General features: G+C 34.5%; 1 protein-coding gene across 1 annotated transcript in view; it reads left to right on the forward strand.

Annotated features, from left to right (window-relative positions):
• LOC124454195 (GON-4-like protein) overlaps nt 1-19,333 on the forward strand; it is a 41,444-nt gene that overhangs the window by 4,510 nt on the left and 17,601 nt on the right. Inside the window, exons 3-13 of the mRNA XM_047005001.1 lie at nt 32-109; nt 1,248-1,376; nt 3,224-3,307; nt 5,596-5,732; nt 9,157-9,287; nt 10,706-10,761; nt 10,961-11,036; nt 11,628-11,744; nt 12,343-12,453; nt 14,627-14,667; nt 18,813-18,853. Of these exons, the coding sequence (XP_046860957.1) occupies nt 32-109; nt 1,248-1,376; nt 3,224-3,307; nt 5,596-5,732; nt 9,157-9,287; nt 10,706-10,761; nt 10,961-11,036; nt 11,628-11,744; nt 12,343-12,453; nt 14,627-14,667; nt 18,813-18,853 (1,001 nt within the window). The remainder of the gene's footprint in view (nt 1-31; nt 110-1,247; nt 1,377-3,223; nt 3,308-5,595; nt 5,733-9,156; nt 9,288-10,705; nt 10,762-10,960; nt 11,037-11,627; nt 11,745-12,342; nt 12,454-14,626; nt 14,668-18,812; nt 18,854-19,333) is intronic.

Here is a 19,333-nt window from a genome sequence, read left to right on the forward strand (position 1 = left end):
CTCTAATTAATGATTTTGAACTCACGTAAAGGAGCCAAAGCTGACAAGATCAAAAGTTCGTGAGGTTGCGGAGACAACTGGAACATCTCTGGATCCTTTGCTTGTTGTGGTACGTACCTATATACATATGTAGGTGTTTACGTACATCACAAGTATTTCACATGTCACATGATATCACCATATAGGGAATATACAGTAGGGCCACTCTCAGTGCAATGTGCTGCTGTATATTTAATTGGATTACTGGCTGCCGTTTGCCAGCACAGCGCACCAATTCTCAGAAAAAGCAATTTAGTGGCTGCCACTATGGTAATCACATGCGTAATAAGATATATATTAATCCTAAGATATATATTAATAAGATAATTGAAATAAAATAAACCACGAATTACTTCATCGAAATTTATTCCCTACAGAACTGTTTCGTATGGCAGTTGTTTAACTTGCCACACTCCTCAGGAGAATACACTTCTCCTGACGAGTGTGGCAAGTTAAACAACTGAAACATACTATGAGGAATAAATGATAATAATCGTGGTTTATTTTATTTCAATATACCGCTCTGCCGTGGCATTGAGCACTCTATCCGTGCGATTTTGTTTGCGATAGTTTCTATCACAAAATCCCATTATATTAATAAGATATATATTAATAAGATATATATTAGGATTAATATATTATATATATTCTCTGATGATGGCTTTGGAATAAAGTCGAAACACGGTGCCATCCAGTAAACTGTTATAGTGGCGAGAATCTCTCGTCCATACGCAGTTTAAAAGAGATTTGACTCGTCTCCAATCCCTGTGGACTTAGTAGCTCAACAGGTAGAGCGGCGGACTAGTATCCCGAAGGTGCGAGCTCAAATCTCCTCCAAGTCACATGTTTCTCACGTGCATATTAAACCGTGTTAGGATTAATATATAATAAGATATACGTGGCGCAAAAAAATTAAATGTAGTGGCTCTACTGTATGTTCTCTATTCTGTGATAACATGAAATAAAAGATGTTTACTGTGTTTGCGCAGGCTTATGCAAACCGAGGAGACCTTTGGGAGAACTCGAGAGCAGATCAGTGCAATCCTGTTGCACCTGCTCTCGAGTTCTCACAAGCGTCTCCGAGGCTTGCAAATACGAAAAATATCTTTTACATGTTATTTTCATAAAATAACATTAATGCAAAACAGTTACGTGCGTACTTTCCAAATTTCTCTCCGTGTAATTCGGTAATATTATTTTGACTTCAGAAAGAAAAAATCATCCAATCTCCTGTTAAGAACATCATCTCACCTAGTAAGAAGAGAAGATTCACACCAGTTAAAGTTAACACTCCAGTTAAACTTGAAGACAAAGGTCCATTCAATGACGAAGTTACAGTACGTAAGAAATAACTAGTGTTTTGCTAAAATTGAAACACACTTAAGTTAGTAGTTGCTGAGCAAAGCTTCATTGTTAATTATACAGGTGTTTACTGTCACTTGATTCATTGAAAGCTCAACAGCCTATTCCATCAAAGGTTTTTATAGATCTTGCGCGCTCATAACTTTAGCGACGTTTTGCTATCTCTTCAGTTTTTTCATACACCCTGTATAAATGGGTTTTTTTTTGCATTCATTGTTTGTTGAGTGCGCCAAATTCCTTCAACACCTTCAGTTTTTTCATACACCCTGTATAAATGGGTTTTGTTTTGCATTCATTGTTTGTTGAGTGCGCCAACCTCCTTCAACACCTTCAGTTTTTTCATACACCCTGTATAAATGGGTTTTGTTTTGCATTCATTGTTTGTTGAGTGCGCCAACCTCCTTCAACACCTTCAGTTTTTCATACACCCTGTATAAATGGGTTTTGTTTTGCATTCATTGTTTCTTGAGTGCGCCAACCTCCTTCAACACCTTCAGTTTTTCATACACCCTGTATAAATGGGTTTTGTTTTGCATTCATTGTTTGTTGAGTGCGCCAACCTCCTTCAACACCATCAGTTTTTTCATACACCCTGTATAAATGGGTTTGTTTTGCATTCATTGTTTGTTGAGTGCGCCAACCTCCTTCAACACCTTCAGTTTTTCATACACCCTGTATAAATGGGTTTTGTTTTGCATTCATTGTTTGTTGAGTGCGCCAACCTCCTTCAACACCTTCAGTTTTTCATACACCCTGTATAAATGGGTTTTGTTTTGCATTCATTGTTTCTTGAGTGCGCCAACCTCCTTCAACACCTTCAGTTTTTTCATACACCCTGTATAAATGGGTTTTGTTTTTGCATTCATTGTTTGTTGAGTGCGCCAACCTCCTTCAACACCATCAGTTTTTTCATACACGCTGTATAAATGGGTTTTGTTTTGCATTCATTGTTTGTTGAGTGCGCCAAATTACTTCAACACCTTCAGTTTTTTCATACACCCTGTATAAATGGGTTTTGTGTTTGCATTCATTGTTTGTTGAGTGCGCCAAATTACTTCAACACCTTCAGTTTTTTCATACACCCTGTATAAATGGGTTTTGTTTTGCATTCATTGTCTGTTGAGTGCCCCAACCTCCTTCAACACCTTCAGTTTTTTCATACACCCTGTATAAATGGGTTTTGCATTCATTGTTTGTTGAGTGCGCCAACCTCCTTCAACACCTTCAGTTTTTCATACACCCTGTATAAATGGGTTTTGTTTTGCATTCATTGTTTGTTGAGTGCGCCAACCTCCTTCAACACCTTCAGTTTTTCTTACACCCTGTATAAATGGGTTTTGTTTTGCATTCATTGTTTGTTGAGTGCGCCAACCTCCTTCAACACCATCAGTTTTTTCATACACCCTATAAATGGGTTTTGTTTTGCATTCATTGTTTGTTGAGTGCGCCAACCTCCTTCAACACCTTCAGTTTTTTCATACACCCTGTATAAATGGGTTTTGTTTTGCATTCATTGTTTGTTGAGTGCGCCAACCCCCTTCAACACACAAAAAAATCATGAATACTGTACATTGCTGTTAACTTTTATATTGTTTGCATGAATACAAAGATCTCTGCTTACGTACATAAGACAACCTACAAGAGCCAAAATCGAGAAGTCAAACTTTAGCTATCGTTACTCGGAGGTTCAAGTGCAAAGCGAAATATCTACATACGTAGTTCCCATTGTGTACTATTTTCATTTAAAGAAATTTATTGTTAAACGTATTTCTCACTGTGTATTATTTTTTCTTATGTTCAAAATATGTTGGTTTTTTTTCAGAGTGTTAAGTTGCCTTTGGCATTTCTTCATTTTCCTGAATGTGAATTGTCCGATGAAGAATATGATCCTCTAAAAGAGAACAATGTGAGTAAATTTTCGTCTTGTTCTTTTTTTTGTAGTTGTTGTTGTTGTTGTAGTTTTTGTCGTTGTTGCTATTGTTGTCGTTGTAGTTGTTGTTGTAGTAGTTTTTGTCGTTGTCGTTGTTGTTGTTGTAGTTTTCGTCGTTGTCGTTGTTGGTGTCGTTGTAGTTTTTGTCGTTGTTGTTGTTGTTGTAGTTTTCGTCGTTGTTGTTGTTGGTGTCGTTGTAGTTTTTGTCGTTGTTGTTGTTGTTGTCGTTGTAGTTTTTGTCGTTATTGTTGTTGTTGTCGTTGTAGTTTTGTCGTTGTCAATGTTGTTGTTGTTTGTGGTTTTTGTGGATTGTTCATTTATTATTATTCTTTAGATTTTATTTCTTTATTTGTTTATTCCGTTCAAGTTTTGTTCATTATTCCATTCATGTTTTCATTCTATTATTCTTCTTGTTATGAATTTTATAAATATTTATTTATTTATTCCATTTGTACTATTTATTTATTTATTTATTCCATTCCATTTATTTATTTAATTTATTGTTATTTAATTTATTTATTTATTCCTTTTGTTTATTTATGTTATTGTTATTTATTTATTTATTTTATTTATTTATTTTTTCATTATTTATTCCTTTCATTTATTCCATGCGTTGTAGTTTTTTGTCGAAATGTTGTCCGTTGTTGTTGTTTGTTGTGGCTTATTCCATTCCATTGGTTCCATGCCATTGTATTCCATTGTTTGCTTCAGATTGTCCATTTAGTTATGAATTATTCCATTGTTTATTCATTCATTTATTCCATTTATTTGTTCATTTGTTTTCCATCCATTCATTCTTTATGTTATTCCATTCCATTTGTCATTCCATTTTGTCCATTATTCCTTGTCCATTCCATCCATTCCATTCATTCTTTATCCGTTATTATTCCATTTATTTGTTTTTATTCCATTTATTTATTCCATTATTTGTCATTCATTTTATCGTTTGTCATTTATTTATTTATTTATGTGTCCATTCATTGTTGTTATAGTAATTTATTTATTTATTTGTTCCATTTGTTTTATTTTCATTCCATTACATTCCATTGTTCTTTATCCATTCCATTTTGTACGTTGTTGTTCCATTCCATTTTTATTCATTTGTTATTCCATTGTTATTCCATTTAATGGTGTTTTTCATTTATTCATTTATTTGTCCATTCATTCTTTATCCATTCATTCCATAGTTCTTCTTTGTCCGTTATTCCATTTAAGTTGTCATTTCCATTCCACTTATTTATTCCGTTAAGGATTTATCCATTGGTTGTCTTCGATTCATTTATTCCAATTCATCCATTATTTATTTATTTATGTTAATTCATTTTATATTCCATTTCTTTATTTTAATTTATTCATTCATTTGTTTAATCATTATTTGTTGTTGTTGTAGTTTTTGTCGTTGTTGTAGTTGTTGTACTTTTTGTCGTTGTTGTTGTCGTTGTTGTTGTTGTTGTTGTTGTCGTTGTTGTTGTAGTTGTTGCTGTTGTTGTTGTTGTTGTTGTTTAAATCATCATTTAATTTTCGCCAGACTTGGAAACACGCACAAAAATGAAAAAGAAATTCCGATTTTCAGTGACAAACTTTTAGGTTAAAGTTATTTAAATCACTTTACACGTCATCTTCAACTGTTTCTATTCGATATACATGTTCAACATGTTTTATCTAGAAGTGACATTGTATAATGCGAACCTACGCATGTGGAAAATTTTCATTGATGTTTTTTATATGCGAACCTACGCATGTGGAAAATTTTCATTGATGATAATGGTTTTATATGCAGACCTACGCGTAATGGAAAATTTCATTGATGGTTTTTATGTCTGAACCACATGTGGAAAATTTTCATTGATTTTTTTATATGCCGAACCTACGCGTAATGGAAACTTTTCATTGATGTTTTTATATGTTTGAACCTACGCATGTGGAAAAAATTTCATTGATTTTTTATATGCGTTCACGTAATGGAAAATTTTCATTGATGTTTTTATATGCGAACCACGCGTAATGCAAAATTTTCATTGATTTTTTTTCATATGTGACAAATAAAATAAACGACAATTTTAGCAACACATACTGGTAAAACATTGTCATTTTACACATACGGGCGTATAGTCCAACTTTTCATAATACGTAGCCAATATAAATGATCCGCACTATGATTTCGGTTTTGTAATTATAACTTACTGAAATGATCTGCAGAATCTTGTCTTATGTCTTTGAATTCATGAACATACAATTTTTTTGATCTAAATTTCCTATTTTAGGTGCAAAGTGACGATGATTCAGAAAGTGGACTATCAGTGCATTGTAATGATCCTGCACTTATTACGTTCCTGATTTTCATTCCTTTGCATTCAAGAAGTCCTGTAGCTCAAAGTTTTCTGGTGCGAAATTTTCTTTGGTAATGTTTATATGTGCCTCATTGTTTTTGTCCATAGTTGGCTTTTTTGGTAATGTTTATATGCACTGTTGCCTCGTTGTTTTGTTCATGTTTAGCTTGTTTGGTAATGTTTATATACTGTTGCCCTCGTTGTTTTGTTCATGATTAGCTTGTTTGGTAATGTTTATATACTGTTGCCTCGTTGTTTTGTTCATGATTATTTTTTGTTTATCTATTATTGTTATTCCATTCCTTTGTAATTTTTATACCCCTCATTGTTTTGTTAATTCTTTTTTAATGTTTATATACTGCCTCGTTGTTTTGTTCATGATTATTTGTTTGTTAATGTTTATATACTGTTGCCTCGTTGTTTTGTTCATGATTAGTTGTTTGGTAATATACTGTTGCCTCTTGTTTTGTTCATGATTAGCTTGTTTGGTAATGTTTATATACTGCTGCCTCGTTGTTTTTTGTTCATGATTAGCTTGTTTGGTAATGTTTATATACTGCTGCCTCGTTGTTTTGTTCATGATTAGGTTGTTTGGTAATGTTTATATACTGTTACTTATGTTGTTTTTGTTCATGATTAGCTTGTTTGGTAATGTTTATATACTGTTGCCTCGTTGTTTTTGTTCATGTTTAGCTTGTTTGGTAATGTTTATATACTGCTGCCTCGTTGTTTTTGTTCATGATTAGGTTGTTTGGTAATGTTTATATACTGCTGCCTCGTTGTTTTTGTTCATGATTAGGTTGTTTGGTAATGTTTATATACTGCTGCCTCGTTGTTTTTGTTCATGATTAGCTTGTTTGGTAATGTTTATATACTGCTGCCTCGTTGTTTTTGTTCATGATTAGGTTGTTTGGTAATGTTTATATACTGTTGCCTCGTTGTTTTTGTTCATGATTAGCTTGTTTGGTAATGTTTATATACTGTTGCCTCGTTGTTTTGTTCATGATTAGCTTGTTTGGTAATGTTTATATACTGCTGCCTCGTTGTTTTGTTCATGATTAGGTTGTTTGTTAATGTTTATATACTGCTGCCTCGTTGTTTTGTTCATGATTAGGTTGTTTGGTAATGTTTATATACTGTTGCGTCGTTGTTTTTGTTCATGATTAGCTTGTTTGTTAATGTTTATATACTGCTGCCTCGTTGTTTTTGTTCATGATTAGGTTGTTTGTTAATGTTTATATACTGTTGCCTCGTTGTTTTTGTCCATGTTTACCTTGTTTGGTAATGTTTATATACTGTTGCCTCGTTGTTTTTGTTCATGTTTAGCTTGTTTGGTAATGTTTATATACTGTTGCCTCGTTGTTTTTGTCCATGTTTATTGTTTTGTAATGTTTATATACTGTTGCCTCGTTGTTTTGTTCATGATTACCTTGTTTGGTAATGTTTATATACTGTTGCCTCGTTGTTTTTGTTCAGTCCATTTTTTTTATGATTTATTATATATTGCTGCCTCTTTGTTTTTGTTCATGGTTAGCTTTGTTTGTAATGTTTATATACTGTTGCCTCGTTGTTTTTGTTCATGTTTACCTTGTTTAGTAATGTTTATATACTGTTGCCTCGTTGTTTTTGTTCATGATTAGCTTGTTTAGTAATGTTTATATACTGTTGCCTCGTTGTTTTTGTTCATGTTTGGCTTGTTTAGTAATGTTTATATACCTCAATTGTTTTCATTCATGATCGTTGTTTAGTTATGTTTATACTATTCCTCATTTTTGATCCATTTTATCTTTGTTTAGTATGTTATACTATTGCCTCGTTGTTTTGTTCATGTTTAGCTTGTTTGGTAATGTTTATATACTATTGCCTCGGTGTGTTTGATTCATGATTAGGTTGTTAGTAATGTTTATATACTGTTGCCTCGTTGTTTTTGTTCATGTTTAGCTTGTTTGGTAATGTTTATATACTGCTTTCGTTGTTTTGTTCATGATTAGGTTGTTTGGTAATGTTTATATACTGTTGCCTCGTTGTTTTTGTCCATGTTTACCTTGTTTGGTAATGTTTATATACTGTTGCCTCGTTGTTTTTGTTCATGTTTAGCTTGTTTGGTAATGTTTATATACTGTTGCCTCGGTGTTTTTGTTCATGATTAGGTTGTTTGGTAATGTTTATATACTGTTGCCTCGTTGTTTTGTTCATGTTTAGCTTGTTTGGTAATGTTTATATACTGTTGCCTCGGTGTTTTTGTTCATGATTAGCTTGTTTGGTAATGTTTATATACTGTTGCCTCGTTGTTTTGTTCATGATTAGGTTGTTTGGTAATGTTTATATACTTTTGCCTCGTTGTTTTTGTTCATGTTTAGCTTGTTTGGTAATGTTTATATACTGTTGCCTCGTTGTTTTTGTTCATGATTAGCTTGTTTGGTAATGTTTATATACTGCTGCCTCGTTGTTTTTGTTCATGATTAGGTTGTTTGTTAATGTTTATATACTGCTGCCTCGTTGTTTTTGTTCATGATTAGGTTGTTTGTTAATGTTTATATCCATGTGTTCATGATTAGGTTGTTTGGTAATGTTTATATACTGTTGCCTCGTTGTTTTTGTTCATGTTTATTGTTTGTAATGTTTATATACTGTTGTCCTGGTGTTTTGTTCATGATTAGCTTGTTTGGTAATGTTTATATACTGTTGCCTCGGTGTTTTTGTTCATGATTAGCTTGTTTGGTAATGTTTATATACTGTTGCCTCGTTGTTTTTGTTCATGATTAGGTTGTTTGTTAATGTTTATATACTGTTGCCTCGTTGTTTTTGTTCATGTTTAGCTTGTTTGGTAATGTTTATATACTGTTGCCTCGGTGTTTTTGTTCATGTTTGGCTTGTTTAGTAATGTTTATATACTTTTGCCTCGTTGTTTTTGTCCATGTTTAGCTTGTTTGGTAATGTTTATATACTGTTGCCTCGTTGTTTTTGTCCATGTTTAGCTTGTCGGTAAACAATAGTGGGGCTAAGCACCGTCCTTCTTATATAACTCACAGGAAATTTTTCCTCAAGTCCGTTATTGTGTTCTATAAAATCCATGATTGGTTTTTGAATATCTGCAGTGGGTTTTCATAAATGAACATTCTCTATTCACGAACTGATATATTTCCACTTTTCCATTATTTGTTATTCAACATGGGAATGGCGTAAACTCCACGATAAATTAATTGTTGGATTTTTTAAAAATTTTCCCGTGACTGCAATAATTCACATCCATATTAATTTCTCAAATTTCATTTGTATGCAGTTTTCCCGAAAATATCTCACTTCCCCTTGTCATTGTTTCATATACGAATAAAAATTATTTAAATGGTTTTGAACTGGAGCCTGTCTTTTAATAATTATGATAAATTACACTGTTGTCTATCTTTTGAAAAATATTAATAAAAATTAGTTATGAAGATTATGTGCATATTCCAGTTAAATTATGCCATTATTGTATAATTTGAACCATTTCAGCAACCTTGCCTCTCCTGCACTTCATCGTTTTACTTCAAGGGCAAAACGCTTGGTCAATGATGACGTAACTCCTAGCCTGTGTCAAGTTGACCAATCTGTTGATGACGAACGGGATGATAAAGTGGAGATTGGTACGTATGTAAGCTTTTAAGCCTGTTTTCCACTAGCCATGTATCGTAACGTATCGTAGCAAAAAGTAACATGGCGCATGCGTGCTTGTGTCCATTGACCATCAACTCATTAGCACGCATGCGCCATGTTACGTTTTCCTACGATACGTTACGATACGTGGCTAGTGGAAAACAGGCTTTACGTCATTCACAAATGTCATTAATGGCTCACTTCAGTGTATATGTTCATTTGAGAAGATCGGCAATTGTTATAGATAGTTTTGAATTGATTTTTTAACTAATAAGGTACGTATTAATGTTTTATGCAGTGCGGTGTTTGAAATTAAATGAAGATATGATCTTCGCACTTTGCTGGACAATTTAAGCAATTGTCTCAAGACCTGAAAAAATCCCGTTGAGTCACCTGATTTTTTCAGGTCCTGAGACGATTGCTTAAATTGTCCAGCAAAGTGCGAAGATCATATCTTCATTTAAATAAGGTACGTATTGTGAACAACGTCGTTTATGTTGTGTGTTGGTCAGTGGCGTAACTGCCATGAGCTCTGAATGGGTAGAGCCACGTGACTGCCATGAGCTCTGAATGGGTAGAACCACGTGCAGCCAAGCTATCAGCTTGAAACTGGGCAGAGCCACTTGACTGCCATGAGCCCTGAATGGGCAGAGCCACGTGCAGCCAAGCTATCAGCTTGAAACTGGGCAGAGCCACGTGCAGCCAAGCAATCAGCTTGAAACTGGGCAGAACCACGTGACTGCCAAGCAATCATCTTGAAACTGGGCACCCTCAACGCTGTTATTTATGAAAATAAAGATAAAAAGTAGGTTTATATTTGGGCAAGTTGAAGCACAGGATATTTCTCATTGAATTCGTGTTCCTTGTAGTAGAAAACTCTATTTGGTTTTTTCTGTTTATAAATTGAAAACCTGTTAATGTTGTGTTCTATTAACAATTATTAACAAAATGTGTATGTTGTCTGATTTTGGTGAGTGTGTGTTTGTGGGGGAGGGGGGCACCCCATTCTTGAAGGATGGTGTTGGCACGTATATCCTGTATCTTTTGGGTTTTTTTAAATTATCTTCTCGGTGAAGGCCATATTGAGCGCTCTCAAATGCAACTAGGATTCTTGAAAATAAGTAAAGTAGCTCTGTACTTGACAGACTTTGCATGCGTGCTTAATTTATCCTTAGTGTCGTATGTATACACTATTCAAGATCAACAACTAACGTTTATTTAAACGTAACATAAAAGCGTAATACACATATTCAATCAATCTATAGCATATGTCCCATTCCCCAATAGTTCCAGTCCTTTTTTCTCAATCACTTGAGCCTGCAATGTTCCGCTATTTACATGAGATAAGTACGTTATATTATCTGGATATTGTTCATGCACTTATCATTTTCTTTGATTTGTGTTTCAGTACACGAGGAAAAATCTTTGTCGCCATTATCGGCTTTGCCACAAACCCCTGAGAAGGTAAACTTTTTACGTTCTTTGAACAACTGAATTTATCTGTCAAGTTTTGTGTAGCTATGTTATGTGGTTGTTAGGCCGACATTTTTTTGTCAAATTTAACGAGTACGTACGTCTGACAAAACAAGTATATCTCTCAATGAGTATGTGCGTTTCAGTGCCATCTAATCGTTTATTTATTCAACGTTAATTTTTTTCATAGATCAATGATGATTTGATTGCAACCCGAACGAGATCGAGGTTGCCCCTAACGGAGACCAGTATTGAAAGTATTGAAGGTACAGCAATTACGTACGTACTAACTCATAATTTGTGGTTTGGATGCATTTTGAACTCATTCGCGTATGATGCTTTTCACCCTAAAAAAACATTAGATAAATTCATTTATTTTGACAGACGTTAGATTTCCAACACTTCTATATAATTTTGCTTGTTACAGTATAAAGCAAATTCCGAAGAAGAAAGACATCTTGAGATTGCAAAATATGCATCAAAACGATTGCATCAGAATGATTGATAGAATGATATTCTGTCTGAGGATGACTTTGAAATAGAGTCGAAAATTTACTGTTCACTTCTCGTCCTGTTTTGATGCATATTTTACAATCTCAAGATGTCTTGCTTCTTCGGAATATGCTTTATACTATATTTCTTTAAATTGTCGGTTTGTCATGGCTTTTGCTTGTTACATATCATGTAAATAATGTGTTAAAGTCGACAGCAAGTTTCCTTGTTGTTTTGTTTCTGTGCTAATCAATTGATCAGGTTTTCATTCACTATAAATACTGTTGTCCTGCTGGTCACGCAATTGTGTCATTCAAATTAAAGGTATGCAAAAATGTTTCTTTCTGCATTAAATTCTACTTTAGCACAATTTGTTCCTCCTGATCTGCCATCGGATCTTTACGATGTTATTACGTTGGAGGATCTCGAAGAAGATGAAATTGATTGGCATAAATGGTTGTATGGTATAAATGCGGAAAAAGGTATGGCATTTCATGTTTCGGTAGGTTTGAAAAGAACTGTTGAAAATCATTTTGTCTCTATTTCATTTACCGTGGTAAATGTTTTCTTTAAGGTTGTATTTAGAATGTTTATGCAGTGAAATTTTCATACACTTTTTTATGGACCTAATGAAGTATTCAGATGTTTGCAAGCAATAAATATATTTATGTCCATTTTACGTTGACTAATTTCAACTCAAAAAGTTGTCCTCTTGTGCGAATTTTGCTGACCGCCATGTTTGCTCATTTGACGTCATAACTTGTACGGAAGTCGCCAAACTAATTTCTATTGCCATGTTGAAACTATGTACTACGTATGACGTCAATTTAGCAAACGTGGCAGACAAAAAAGTTCGCACAAAAAGAACCAAAAACCGCCACTTTTAACGTCTATAAATTCAAACCGAAAAGACAAAATTTAACTCTGTTTCCATAAAATTGATGCTGAGAGCAAGTACTTTCGAATAAGCAAATAAAGCAATGTGGGAAAATTTCACTGCATAAGCACTTTAAGTCCGTTACCAGTACCAGGCCTCTGTTACGTTACGCAAATACAGCGAACTACGTAATTTTTCGTCAGAAGCGGTAATAGAAACGGATGATCCCGAAGACTCCGAGTATAACTTCATGGCCGAGGAACAGAAAGAAGAGAAGGAAGAATACCGTACGGATCGAGCTGTAAAGATATCACGTAAGACTGTAAAAACATAAGAAATATGCCTCGAATTTTCATTAAGAAATTTATATGTAAATAGAGGAATGAGGTTCGTTTTCGTACGTTCATCTTGAAGGCCATATTGTTATAGTGTCGTATTATTCTATGGCTGAAATCAAAGTATCAAAAATATATAGCTGTGTCTTGTGAAGTTAGTACAATTCAACCACAGTATAGTGAATATACAGTAAAGCCACTCCATTGAATTTTTTCGTGCCGCACATGTCTTATTACACATTTGATTACCATAGTGGTAGCCAGTCAATTGCTTTTTTTGACCAATAGGAATGATGAAATGGCTAACGGCAGCCAGTAATGAAATATACAGCAGCCAGTTGTACACGAAGGGGACCTACTGTATTTTCCTTTTACCGTGATTTGACGCAGCTTTCGATCATTTTTATGTCGTGAAAAAACTTGGGATGTTCCGGACACCGGCATCCAATACCCGGTAATATGTGCCTATCCGGCAATATCCGATATCCGGTAAACTTCTGCAAGTTATGTACCGGATGTTGGGGAAACTTTTTTTACCATTTAAAAAATAGAATGCAGAATATTTTTTGTTTTAATATTACTCATTCTCAGCCGTGGGTTGCTAGCAAAGGGATAGAACTGTAAATGTTTGCTAGCTAGCAAAGTTATTTATAAATATAGTTAGAAATATTTTTTATTTTGAGACGATGTTAACCCGTTGTAATATTAACATTTTATATGACACGGGTAAAACTTTGAACGTAAATTCTATACGGCGTATGTTCAGAGCTTTAGCAGGTAATGGGCATAATATCCGGTATCCGGTAGACTGCCACCCGGTACTATTCGGTATAACGGACAAAGTGGTATCCGGCACATTCCTATCAAAAACAAACAGATATCATTACTTAAAAATAAGACATGATTTATTGCCACGTTGTTTTTATCTGCCAATATTGTTTGTACTCATAAATAACTACAAGACATGATTTATTGCCACGTTATTTTGTTTGCCAATATTGTTTGTACTCATAAATAACTACAAGACATGATTTATTGCCACGTTGCTTTTATCTGCCAATATTGTTTGTACTCATAAATAACTGCAAGACATGATTTATTGCCACGTTGTTTTTATCTGCCAATATTGTTTGTACTCATAAATAACTTCAAGACATGATTTATTGCCACGTTGTTTTTATCTGCCAATATTGTTTGTACTCATAAATAACTACAAGACATGATTTATTGCCACGTTGTTTTTATCTGCCAAAATTGTTTGTACTCATAAATAACTACAAGACATGATTTATTGCCACGTTGTTTTTATCTGCCAATGTTGTTTGTACTCATAAATAACTTCAAGACATGATTTATTGCCACGTTTTTATCTGCCAAAATTGTTTGTACTCATAAATAACTACAAGACATGATTTATTGCCACGTTGTTTTATCTGCCAATATTGTTTGTACTCATAAATAACTACAAGACATGATTTATTGCCACGTTGTTTTTATCTGCCAATATTGTTTGTACTCATAAATAACTACAAGACATGATTTATTGCCACGTTGTTTTTATCTGCCAATATTGTTTCTACTCATAAATAACTACAAGACATGATTTATTGCCACGTTGTTTTATCTGCCAATATTGTTTCTACATAAATAACTACAAGACATGATTTATTGCCACGTTGTTTTATCTGCCAATATTGTTTGTACTCATAAATAACTACAAGACATGATTTATTGCCACGTTGTTTTTATCTACCAATGTTGTTTGTACTCATAAATAACTTCAAGACATGATTTATTGCCACGTTGTTTTTATCTGCCAATGTTGTTTGTACTCATAAATAACTTCAAGACATGATTTATTGCCACGTTGTTTTTATCTGCCAATATTGTTTGTACTCATAAATAACTTCGAGACATGATTTATTGCCACCAGATATTGAATGCGTTTGCTTTGCAATCGGGAATCAACGTAGCAAACCGTTCATGTCTTATTACTAGATTACATAGAGCATTTATGCATGCAGCACGTTTGTGAAAGAGACTTTTTGGATGCATGAATGATACATCATCAAGATTTTTCCAGCTTTAGTTTTGTTCATTGTTGGTGGATTTCATGAGAAATAATTGTTACTTTTTTGTTTTCAAATATTAGAGAAAGAACTTACAGATCTTTTGGAGCAATTTTTGAATGAGGTACGTTAACGTAAATATATATATTATGCGTTTTACGTATGTAAAATGTTTGTGAGTAAAATGCGCACGAAACTTTGAAATTGCCTGGTTGTCGACTTAACGATAAAGAGTTGAGGAAGTTCTTTCCCACATAATTCGAAGACTAGAATACAAATTTCCAAAGAAAATTTCATGTCGAGTGCTGGAACATTTTACTTCGAGGACGATAAGATGACGTCTTACAGATTACAGCGCTGGAACATTTGACTTCGAGGACGATGAGATGACGTCTTACAGATTATAGTGCTGGAACATTTGACTTCGAGGACGATAAGATGACGTCTTACAGATTACAGCGCTGGAACATTTGACTTCGAGGACGATGAGATGACGTCTTACAGATTACAGTGCTGGAACATTTGACTTCGAGGACGATAAGATGACGTCTTACAGATTACAGCGCTGGAACATTTGACTTCGAGGACGATAAGATGACGTCTTACAGATTACAGCGCTGGAACATTTGACTTCGAGGACGATAAGATGACGTCTTACAGATTACAGCGCTGGAACATTTGACTTCGAGGACGATAAGATGACGTCTTACAGATTACAGCGCTGGAACATTTGACTTCGAGGACGATAAGATGACGTCTTACAGATTACAGCGCTGGAACATTTGACTTCGAGGACGATGAGATGACGTCTTACAGATTACAGCGCTGGAACATTTGACTTCGAGGACGATGAGATGACGTCTTACAGATTACAGTGCTGGAACATTTGACTTCGAGGACGATAAGATGACGTCTTACAGATTACAGCGCTGAAACATTTGACTTCGAGGACGATAAGATGACGTCTTACAGATTACACGAATCACTGTTTTATTTCATACCGTATGGATATTCGACATTCTCTTGTCACTTTAACTCAACAATCAATGGCAAAATGTCTTGGGTCATCATATGTAACAATTTCGTGCCACCTGCGATTGAGAAAGAATTCACAGAACTATGTTTTGATTCTCATGAAGGAAACTATTTTTAGCTTCAGTAATATGCATTAAAAAATCTTAATTCCGATTGGTTTAGAGCATTACAGTTATATAGTAAATTGTGTTGTGCAGTGGACTTGTTTAATCTCTTGTTCTCTTTCTACTTCCTCGCCATTTTTCTCAAACTGCATTCAATTTATAATTGCGTCTGATTTGATATTAGCACTTTCGTCGTAGAAAAATTTTGCTCATGTCAAGTGGTTTCAAAGAATTTATCGATCGTATATGATATATTCAGAGAAAAGAAATCTAATGCATGCAGTTATTTAAGTTATGAATACGTAATACTTCATGTATACCTCTCATATGAAGCGGTTTCAAAGAATTTATCTATAGATTCCGAGAAGGTCATCAAGGGCACATCGAGCTTTGCAAACCGTTGAAATATATTTGCTTATTGTTATGACATGAAGTTTTTTTGCGTTTAATTTATGATATTTGCATTTAATATTTGACGCTCTTCTTGACCATATCATTTCATTAGGAGAATCATGCTTTTTTTTGTTTTATAGTAGAAATAAACACATTTGCAAATATATTCTGTAGTCTACGTAGAATCATTATTCTAATTATCTTCAGTGTCTGTCGCTACTGTCTGTTCTCGTGCATTCATTAGTATCATATTATTCATATTTATATACCGCACTTATATTCTGTAGTCTACGTAGAATCATTATTCTAATTATCTTCAGTTTCTGTCGCTACTGTCTGTTCTCGTGCATTCATTAGTATCATATTATTCATATTTATATACCGCACTGTTGCAATTACAAAATACAAAACAAAATTCGATCGGTTCCGTGATAACGTATTGTTCAATTCCTGTGCCAACTTCGCAGTGGTTTTTTTAAACCGTTGATTATCGTCTGTTGGTCTTTATCTTTGATGAAAATGTGGCTTGTTGCTGAAACTGAAATATTTATTGCTTTCATGGCTGTATTGCTGGCTTGGGCAGTCATACGTTATATGATTTCATCGACTAAAGGTATGCGTTTAAAAAACGTAAGCTCAAGGAGACGTTTGGGCAAATTTGAGGAGGAGTTTCTTTTAATGAGTGACGAACGTAAAGGTACGAGTAACTCTTGTTTTGTGTTAGTCCTTCGTTCGACGCAAAGTTTAGTGGAATCAAACGTTCGCCACAGTTTGTTGCGAGTGGCTATGAGTCAACCCATGCTTCGAGCTGTTTTGAGAAAGGTATCAAAGTCATTCTTTTTTGGCGAAGAATCCTTTTTTGACATAATTCAGCCTGATAAGGTCGAAGACATGATTCAACTAATAAAATTTGATGTTTGTGCTTATAAATGGTCGAAATCGTGGCATGTTCTTGCTGTTCAGGAATTTAAGACGGAATTGCTGTGGCAAGCAGTTTTATTCCGTGAAGAATATCTTGTGGAGGAAAATATCTATGAAAACACTATTGTGTTCCAAGTAAAACACTGTATCATGGACGGTGTATCGGGCATTAAAATGTGTAAGCAGTTTCTCAGTGAATTAAATTCCTATGGCGCATGGAAGAAATCTCCTCGCACACTGACGTCATCACCTCCGGAAGGTCTGCCTAGTTTTTATCATTTACTAAAAGATCAGTATGAATCTCCGTCCTTGTGGAGATATATGAAATCTTCTTTTCCACCATTACGGTATTTCGTCAAGTTTACAGAAAGGTTAAAATTACGAATTGTGTTGTCGCAGCTCCCAAAGAAACCTTATGACTTTATTGAAACACACACATCTTTTGAAACTCGCGAACTTGTGTTTAAAGTATTTTCACCGGAGCAAACTAATGCCCTACGTAAAGCTTGTAAATCGAAAGGTGTCACTGTTACCGCTGCCCTTATGACAGCAGTTCACATGGCATTTTGCAAACTTATTGAAAATCAAAGTTCGAATTTTCCTGCTGAAAAAAATTTGTCGCAATTACTTGCTATCAACGGTAGAAGAGCATGTCACCTTAGACCACCAGAAGACTATCTTAGTAACATGGTGTTGGTTCGTTTGTTTTGCATTCCTTGTGATAATGAAGACTTTTGGTCAAAAACCGTGAAAATGAAAAAGCGTATGGATGATGTACTCAGCAAAGACGAGTATGTTCATGATGAATTGGAACAGCACGATATTTGGCATCCTAGGGAAAGAGTTGAAGAACTTCTTTCCCCCCTTAATTCGAAGACTAGAATACAAATTTCCAAAGAAAATTTCATGTCGAGTGCTGGAGCATTTGACTTCGAGGACGATGAAAAATCGTCTTACAGATTACACGAATCGCTTTTTTATTCCATAGCGTATGGATATTCGATATTCGCTTCTCACTATAACTCAACAATCAATGGCAAAATGTCCTGGGTCATCATATGTAACAATTTCGTGCCACCTGCGATTGAGAAAGAATTCACAGAACTATGTTTTGCGATTCTTATGAATGAAACTATTTTTTAGCTTCAGTAATATGCATTAAAAAATCTTAATTCCGATTGGTTTAGAGCATTACAGTTATATAGTAAATTGTGTTGTGCAGTGGACTTGTTTCATGTCTTGTTCTCTATCTACTTCCTCGCCATTTTTCTCAAACTGCATTTCAATTTATAACTGCGTCTGATTTTATGTTAGCAATCAAAAAACTTAAGTCATCGAAACAATTTGCTCATGTCAAGAGGTTTCAAAGAATTTATCGATCGTATATGATCTATTCAGAGAAAAGAAATCTAATGCATACAATTATTTCAGTTATGAATACGTAATACTTCATGTATACACCTCTCATTTTTTTCATCTATGCTATCTTACGCATGCGTGTGCAAACTTTGTTTTGTGTATTTCAGGGGTTATTACGTTAGTAACTCTTTATAGTCTGATCACAGCATAATGAATATACAGTAGGGCCACTCCAATGAATGTTACGTGCCACGCATATCTTGTTACGCCCGCGTTTACCATAGTGACAGCCAGTCATTGTTGTTTTTTCGACCAATAGGAATGATGAAATGGCTAACTGCATCCAGTTATCCAATTAAATATACAGCAGCCAGTTGCACACGAAGTGGACCTACTGTATATTCCCTAAACTTTAGTTCTGACATAAATAAACATATCCTTCAAATTATTTCTTTAGTTTAGTGACGAGACTCCAGTACCTCAATTTAATCCATCCAGGTACGTGTTCATTCATCAAATGAAAATTCGTTGCCTGTGCACGTTTTATGGTTTATTGTTGACTGACGTTTCGACAACCTTAGCGGTAGTCATTTTCAGAGTCAAATGAGGAGTAAACTGAAGAGTCAAATGAGGAGTTTTATGGTTTATCTTAAAAACAGTTATAAAAATGATTCATCAAATGAAAATTCGTTGCTTGTACACGTTTCATGGTTTGTTGTTGACTGGCGTTTCGACAACCTTAGCGGTAGTCATTTTCAGAGTCAAATGAGGAGTAAACTGAAGAGTCAAATGAGGAGTTTTATGGTTTATCTTAAAAACAGTTATAAAAATGATTCATCAAATGAAAATTCGTTGCCTGTACACGTTTCATGGTTTGTTGTTGACTGGCGTTTCGACAACCTTAGCGGTAGTCATTTTCAGAGTCAAATGAGGAGTAAACTGAAGAGTCAAATGAGGAGTTTTATGGTTTATCTTAAA

Source organism: Xenia sp. Carnegie-2017, unplaced genomic scaffold (genome assembly GCF_021976095.1).
Source record: "Xenia sp. Carnegie-2017 unplaced genomic scaffold, XeniaSp_v1 HiC_scaffold_3, whole genome shotgun sequence".
Taxonomy (NCBI): domain Eukaryota; kingdom Metazoa; phylum Cnidaria; class Anthozoa; order Malacalcyonacea; family Xeniidae; genus Xenia; species Xenia sp. Carnegie-2017.